Source organism: Salvelinus fontinalis, chromosome 21 (genome assembly GCF_029448725.1).
Source record: "Salvelinus fontinalis isolate EN_2023a chromosome 21, ASM2944872v1, whole genome shotgun sequence".
NCBI classification, from domain to species: domain Eukaryota; kingdom Metazoa; phylum Chordata; class Actinopteri; order Salmoniformes; family Salmonidae; genus Salvelinus; species Salvelinus fontinalis.
The window spans coordinates 20193132-20201899 of record NC_074685.1 but is presented as its reverse complement, the minus strand read 5'-3'; the positions used below and the strand labels follow the sequence as shown (position 1 = coordinate 20201899).

The 8768-nt window shown below is 41.6% G+C and overlaps 1 protein-coding gene across 1 annotated transcript in view; it reads left to right on the top strand.

The window, feature by feature from the left end:
- The first annotated feature begins 3016 nt into the window (after positions 1–3016).
- The window catches only part of LOC129818386 (transmembrane protein 132C-like), a 169317-nt gene continuing 163565 nt past the window's right edge, over positions 3017–8768 (top strand). Inside the window, exon 1 of the mRNA XM_055874221.1 lies at positions 3017–3594. Coding sequence (XP_055730196.1) covers positions 3546–3594 — 49 coding nt within the window. The 5' untranslated portion in view covers positions 3017–3545. The remainder of the gene's footprint in view (positions 3595–8768) is intronic.

Here is an 8768-nt window from a genome sequence, read left to right as displayed (position 1 = left end):
GGACAGGAAAATGGATCAATTCACACACTTATCAAGAGAACATCCCTGGTCATACCTACTGCCTCTGATCTGACGGACTCACTAAACACAAATGCTTCGTTTGTAAATTATGTCTGAGTGTTGGAGTGTGCTCCTGGCTATCTGTAAATTTAAAAAACAAGAAAATCTGGTTTGCTTTTGATACCTAAGTATATATGAGCAATTACATTTACTTTTGATTCTTAAGTATATTTAAAACCAAATACCTTTACACTTTTGCTCAAGTACTATATTACTAGGTGACTTTCACTTTTACTTGAGTCATTTTCTATTAAGGTATCTTTACTTTTACTCAAGTATGACAATTGGGTACTTTTTTCACCACTGAGAATCGTGTTAGCTCCCTAAGATAATACCTAGGCTTTAGCTCAATGGGCCAACTTGGTGTGTGCAGACAATCCACGTACCCAGTCAATACCTGGTCTGGTCACGTTGAGCGTAGAGTTATAAGATGCCATGAGGACCTCATGCCCTGAAGTTTCCTCATCAAATGTCTTCCTGTCCAGTCATCCAAAGACATGGGCATGGTTGTTGAGTTCCTGCATACCCTCCATTACCCCCATCCGTCCAGTAATTGATACAGATGGGCTAACAGTCTCACATGGAGTCAGATCAATGCAGCAGCACCGTCTTATGCAGCTCATCAATTATTTAGTGATTTTGTCTCTGTGTGAACACTGACTCTGTGAACCAGCGGGTAGCAAGGCTACTAAACACAACCAAGTGTTCTCAGTAGGTGGGGATGTACTTGCTCCCCAGGTCCCAGATACTCAAAGAGCCACTCTGACGCTGCAGTGAGTCAGTCAATCCTCTGAGTCAGACAGACAATTAAACTCAGCCAACAGAATCAAGATGTCTGTCCTCTTTATTGAGTCAGTTATCTTGCCTGCAAAGAGACATCTGGGAGGTATGTACTGAGAAGCACTATGTCAAATAAGACATGATGAGGATTAGGACTAATGCTGGGGAGTTGTGTTTATGGATTTGTTCTCTTCATCCTATTTTGGGATGTGATTTCACAGTCAACAACCATTTTCCACTACAAAACCATTTATGTTTTTCAGATCAAGAGTTCTCTTGATGTGAGGTGACCATTACAGTTATGGACGACGTGCATCTCTCAAAACACTATGACAGAGGACACCAAACAATGGAAGGTAACCACTCAGTTGTTCGTGCAAACAATGAATGAAAGCCCCGTTTTTTTTTCTCCCACCATCTCAAGTCTACTTACATAAATGCCCCTGGGCAGATGGAAGGGATGAGAGGGGAGGGAGAGCAGAGGAAATAAAATAAAACTTCCCTCCTCAAATTCACACACGTCATTCCTCCTGTGACGGTCAGTAATATGCCAGTTAGCGTTGAGAGAGGCTTCAGCTGTGAATTTCTGCTCCTCTGCCTTCCTTCCCTTTGTGTCAACAGTTAGGCTTTCCATTATGCATCCTTCACTGTGGCTTTGGAACGTGGGGAGTGTGTGATCATGGCGAGAGCCCCTCTTCCAGGGTCACAGAGAGACACTCAGCCCACTGACATGTTATCTGTTTCATGCTTAGTAAAACCACTTACACTCCAGTTAGCCTACTGAGAGATATACTATGTGATGTAGGCCCTTTGCTAAACCACTGGTTGGAATTGTCATGGGGTTTGTTCATCAAACTGACCAGACAATCTTTATTTTCTCTTGTATGGAATTTAATTGTAATACAATATGTGCTAGTTTGTTTTTACTCTTTCATTCCAGTCTCTTTAGCAGTCATGATTCAACTATGCTCTTTAATCATATGCCACTGTTGCCACATAAGCTCTATTACAAGAAACAAAAAGAAGACTTCTGTTACTGATCTAAGTGAAAAGACAGCTCCCAGTGGTTGATGTCAGTGCCTGTACAATGATATATCCTATAGGGGGCACTGTTGATTCTTATGAAGGTCCCATACTGTAAACTGTGAGACCAACCCAACAGGTTGTATGCAACTGTACAAGGACTTCTGTTGTGTATGCATGTCATAGCTGCTCTGCATTGAATTGATGAGAGAATAGCCTCTAAATAATGTAGGAGGAAAAATAGAGGGTTGTCATGACGATTTATAATTATTCAAAATGACCAGAGAGGTGAGGTGAAGGGAACCATTGCAAAATGATCATTCTGGGTGTCAAACACATGCTTTTCCTTTTGCAGGACTTTAGCAAATGACAGGCAGGTGTTTCTGCTGGAAGCTTATCATCATAACCCTATAACATTTTACAGCCTACTAATTCATATGAACGCAATCATTTCAAGGATGTTGGCAATTAGCCTACATATGGTAGGTGTCGGTGCAATTTGCCTGCACGTGATGCCTCCTACTAAGAAGTTGCCAATACAGCCCTGCTAGCAATCCATCCATTCGGGTTCTCTGATCGCGCGCTGATCATGCCTCACTCACTGCCATTGCTGCAGAGTGGTGAGAGGAGCACGATATTAATTAAACTCTTTCTTTAATTATTTTACACACAAAAAGTAGAACTATTAAAATAATGATGGAATCTTATGATAGCCCAACCTTCATATTGATTAATCTCAGAGAGCGAAATAAATGAATTACTCTATCAGAATGTAGCTGGACAAAGTAGCCGGATCAAACATCTTAGCCTATACTCTGACAAGAGCATTTTCCCGCTGAACATTTGATGAAAACGTGGAGGAAATAATTATTTAGAAAAAATTATATGCATTGTTTGTGACCCTCGCCGTATTCTATAGACAGTAGTCTAACACGCGCAAAAGAACAATGGACCATGTGATATCCAGCAGACAACTAGGTCTATTGAGGAAATTGTTATAAAATGAAAATTATATTTGAGTAATTCTAAATTGAAGACAGTTTTCATGAGTTGTTTTTACAATAAAGGTGGCCAATAAATATAACGTGGTGCAGCGCGTTTAGGGTCTGATGTAGAGACCACTGATGCACCCTCTGGAAAGAAATCTGGGCGCACGGTTTCTCGTGTTATGTCAAAGACCTGCGTCAAGAGGTTCAACTGGTGATGTAGGAATCATAGTCTGCGCAACGGACACAAATGTGAACAACGGTCAACTTACACTCGGTAACTCTCTAAACCGGGCCATTAAAATCTTAAATTAATTAAATAAACAGATAAATGAAGGATACATTCTAGTTTATTGCATAAGGGTTGGATACTGGCACGGACCGCTATTCCCCTGGAGTTGCTCAGTTCCCTCTTCAGCACCAAGACATTTCGCACTGTTTGGGTACCTGTCGTGCCAGGGATGGCTGTTGACTGTCGGACTTTCGTCAGCTTTCAGCGCTTGTACTGAGGAGATACATACATCAATTGTGTAATTAATGGAAAACGTGTATCCTGTTAATTTTTGAAAGAGACAAGAGAAAAGTTGTGCGCAAAGTTCTGGCACCTTCCCTCCGGAGCGTCGTTAGGGACCAGAGTCGTCCCGCCTTTTTTCCTTTTTTTGTAGTGTGGAAGTTTCTGAATCACCGGAAGGAAAGATGACTCTACTTTGCACAGTGGGGTTTGCGGTGGTCGTTCTTTGCGGAGGTGAGAAATTGTCCTAATCCCACTTTTGTTAATATGAATAACAGGCTATACTGCAATTTTAGCCTGTGCGCGTCATACACTATCGTTTTCTTTCATTGAGATGCGATGCCTTCTGCACACACAATTCACATCATATTTAAATCAGGCTATTTCTGGGAATAATCTCCAATGTGTTCTGTGATGAGTATCCAATCATATTCAGTATAGCCACAATTTAATTGTTATTTAATAGACACTATTTAATTGCTATTTAGTAGCAATCATATCAACTTACTCTCAATGATCTCTCTGAATGATCTCTCAAAATAAAATAACATTGGATTTGATTTGATTTTACATCCTTTTCTAATTTGTCATCTTAATGTTAGTCATCATCATGAACAAGGCAAATAATAGGCATGGGTTAACAGAACTGTGAGAATCTCTAGCTCTTTCTCCTGGAAAGTGGAGGACTAAATTGTAATATGAAATACCACTAGGAGTGGTGAGATGTTATAAAAATAAATGTGAATTACTATATTCAAGGCAGGGATATAGAGCGAAGAATAATCTGTTATGGTAGTGACTAAACTCTATGTGTAATATTCTAGCCTATGGGTTAAGGACAGGTTGGTTTGGATTATGGGCATTGTGAATAGAATTAGATATAGTTTTAGCATAGTTGCAGGTGTGTCCCACCACGGTTTTGAACCTCAGTCATGTTCTATAAACCTGATGCTGGGCTGAGAGAGGGAGTCTGGTAATGTACTCAGCATGGCTGCTTGCCTAAGCCTGCCATTGGCAAGCAGGTGTGTGTGCGCGAGTACACAGCATTTGTGTATGGGGAAAGAGAATGTGGTGTATTAGGGATCTTCTCAGTGTGTACTCTTGTGGTTGTACCTGTTTGTTTGTGTGTGTGTGTTGCATATGTGTGCAGGTGGGAGAGGTCAAGGAACAAAACATCATTGGACCGTTAACTTAAACGTAAAAGGCTGAATGAATTATGTCCTGCTCGTTGTCTGCCTCCTGGTGTGTGGAGCCTCAGGGGATGTCGTGGCCCAGTTCAGTCCCACAGACGGCTCTCCCTTGAGGGGTAGAGGAGCTCTGGGGTCTGGATGGTCTCTTTCTGAGATTAGAATCCTACACACACACACACACACACCATTTCACTGCAGAAGACCAGAGGTCGGCACTATAAGCCTGGCTGAGCAGTAGAGTAAAAGAAGCGGTATATGTTATAGGACTCCATGGTTAAGGAGCAGCAGTGTAAAGAGCTGCAGTAGGGAGGAATGGTGTGTAAAAACATCAGGAAGAGTGCAGTAGTGGGCAAAGCTGGGGTATTCACTGGAACAGTATGCTATAGAGCAGTCTATAAGAATCGTAACATCGAAACACAGGTCATCTTGAGGAGGGTTGAGCACATTAATCTGATTGCTCCTCTTCAAATCAATGCTGATTCCACAGCCTGATTTTTCTGCTGCTGTTTTTGTATTATTGCGCAATGCTGATTACTGTAAACCGGGAAAATGACATTAGGGTTTGAAAGGACAATTAATTTTTATTTGAATGTGATGGACCTTTTAGATATAGCAGTCACCTGTTGGGGAGGTAGAGATAACGAGGAGGAGAGGGAGTCCAGAGAAATAATGGAAAGTGAGACAAAGAGACAGCTGCAAATGCCAGCATCATTACACACATGCACATGCGCACGCACATGCACACGCACACACACACACACACACACTATTACAAGTAATATTTAGGGATGTCTGTTTGTGTCTGAGTGACCTGGTTAGAGTGAAGAGGGCTGTTATCACCTATTTCATAATGTGGGTCTTCTGACAACATCGTGTTTACTGCTCAATGTTAGTAACAGCAACACAGAGTGCCGTTTATTTGGACACATCATGAGTAGATTCATAGAATAAAGGTCATTGACAAAAATGTAAAACCCTGCCTTCACTACAGTAATATGTACTACGGTAAAATTACATGACCAAGGGCCTAGCTGACTTTGTGTATAGCTGTGTGTCATTATTTATGTAAACTGTGTCATTCACTTTACTAGAAACACCAATGAATAAACACAGAGGAGAAAAAAAGTCTTCATTGTTTCACATGAATGTGATCAGAGGTACATCTGAACAAAGCACAGGTTCCAATCCAAGTGCCAATACCCAAACTCCAGGTGTTTACTAATGTTGGATGACATGCAAATAGAGCTCTTTGGCCATGCACCAGTGGTGGGTTTGGCGTCGAAATTAGAATGCACGAGCAGAAAAGAATCCCATTCCTACTGTAAAATATGGCGGTGGATCTTTGATGTTATGGGGCTATTTTACTTCCACTGGTCATGAACTTTACCCAGTACCAGGATATTTTACTTCCACTGGTCATGAACTTTACCCAGTACCAGGATATTTTACTTCCACTGGTCATGAACTTTACCCAGTACCAGGATATTTTACTTCCACTGGTCATGAACTTTACCCAGTACCAGGATATTTTACTTCCACTGGTCATGAACTTTACCCAGTACCAGGATATTTTACTTCCACTGGTCATGAACTTTACCCAGTACCAGGATATTTTACTTCCACTGGTCATGAACTTTACCCAGTACCAGGATATGTTACTTCTACTGGTCATGAACTTTACCCAGTACCAGGATATTTTACTTCCACTGGTCATGAACTTTACCCAGTACCAGGATATTTTACTTCCACTGGTCATGAACTTTACCCAGTACCAGGATATTTTACTTCCACTGGTCATGAACTTTACCCAGTACCAGGATATTTTAGCCCAAAACATGGTTGCCTCTACCAGGAGGTTGAAACTTGGCCGCAAGTGGATATTCCAGTAAGACAGTAACCGCAAGCACACATCAAAATCCACAAAGAATGGGCTAATTGGCCACAAAATCAACATTTTGTAATGGCCATCTCAGTCTACAGACTTGAAACGGATTGAAAACGTGGTTTGAATTGAAGAGGGCAGTTGATAAGTGCAGACAAAGAATATCAAGGATATGGAAGGATTCTCTTTTGAGGAATGGTCGAACATCCTTCCCAATGTGGTTTCCAACTCATACAACACTTTAGAAAAAGTCTGAGTGCTGTTATCCTTGCAAGGTGAGGTATTGAAGGTATTGAAAACAGGGCTGTCAATACTGTCATTTTGACCCCTACCTTTTTGAGAAAAAAATATTACTTGTTAAAAGCAACTGTATTAGTATAAACAGTGCCTCAGTATTTTAATTATTTATTTTATACAGTAATTTCTGCTCATCTTTATCAAAGGTGTCAATAATGTCAGATCCCACTGTATGTGGGAATGGAGTGGGGTTAGATGAATGCAGGCAGTAAGATGAAATAGAGCCTTTGTTGATTCCTGTGTGACATCTGGGAGTCGGGGAGGGAGGGAGGAGCATTGGGAATATGGTACACGTCTTCCCCGGATGGGGCTGGGAGCTCGGAAGCTCCACGCTGCTCTCCACGCACTCATCTCAGTGGGCAAACAACATCAGAGCCCGCCAGGCGGGAGAACGCATCACAGGAGGTCTGGAGACATTAACATAGTTAACAGAGCATTAGTTAAAAGACTTACCACACATCCCCACACATCTACCCAATCAGGAGTCATAGACAGGGAGACATTAGCCAATCTCTCCTCCCCTGGCAGCTCTAATCCCTGAGGGGGCCAATCTTTTCCATCTTCTGTCTTTCCTTGTTTTAATTCCCTGTTGAGTTGGACTAACACTTTGACTTTATGTGAAATGTATGAGTTTTAGAGGAAAACGTCAGAATAAGTTTTTCTTTTGAAGGAGACAGATTTCTGTTCTTTTCCAAGTAGAAGTAGTACAATCAACCAGGATTGTACGCACACAGATCCTGTAGTGAGCTAGTATGTCAGCAGTTCCATAACGACTAGGCATTGGTGCTTTTCAATGCTATCCATCCCCTCAGAGCAGGATGTTATTGGGCATCTGGCATCAAACAACATGACCTTGTTATTGATAATGGCTTGACTGGTTTTGATAGCTGGCATGAAATTATGGTCTGTTCCTGTGGAACACCAGTGATGAGATACTCTTTCTTTCTGATTGTCTTGTTCCCGGAATGGGTTAACTCTGAGCTATTTCCCATTGATCTGGTTCATCAAATGTAAGGGAACAAAAAACGAAAAACACCTTGAAAAGTTCAACCTAACACAACAAAACTGCGCACACATTCTTATACCCAGGAGGAAAATGTAGACAGGTGAATTTTAATTTCAAAGTTAACAGAGGCTCAGGAATTGAACCGGGGACCCAAGGGAGGTTATTCCACAATTCAAAAAATGTGATTTCCAAACCAAGAATCAATTCCCTAACCAAATTTTCAGCAACACTGCCTCAATAGGTGCAGTAAACATTGCTGATGTAAGGCCTGGGTGTCGGAGTGCATAGTCAAGCGCAGGGAAACAGCAGGTGCAATAACAACTGTTCTTTAATGAACACGGAGAAACCAGGCCACCCTACTAACACACTGGGTGTACTCCTCAAACAACCCCAGACACGGGGGAAACGAACACAGTCCAGATAACACGAAGAACGAAACAAACACCACTCTTACTAACAAACAATCCCGCACAAAGAAACGTGCGGGCCGGCTGACTAATAAGCCCTACTAATTACACCCTAATACAAAACAGGTGAACCCAATAAACACATAGGGAGGGGGAGAAAAGGATCAGTGGCAGCTAATAGGCCGGTGACGACGACCGCCGAACGCCACCCGAACGGGAAGGAGAGCCTGCCTCGGTCGAAGTCGTGACAGCTGAAAGCTCCACCAATACAAACAATATTAGAAATAGGAATTACTCCATAAACCTACATTCCTATGTGTTAAGCAACTGAACCGTATATATAGGTAGATTAATTGAAATGCTTGAAGCATTTATTTGCTGAATAACACTCTCTGACCATCTGACAAACCTTTCCCTATAATGAATATATATTAGGGTGTGCCATGTGACCGGTGATAAATAATGCTTTCTAAAATCTGGGAAGGATTCAAAACAGCTCTTTCTTCAATTGACTTATGTTGAAACCTATAACTCCAGGCAATAATACCATACCCATTACGGTTAGTTTTATGCTAGGCCTTTTTAGTTTGGTATAGCCTATATTGTTGTGTGTACTGTGTTTACTG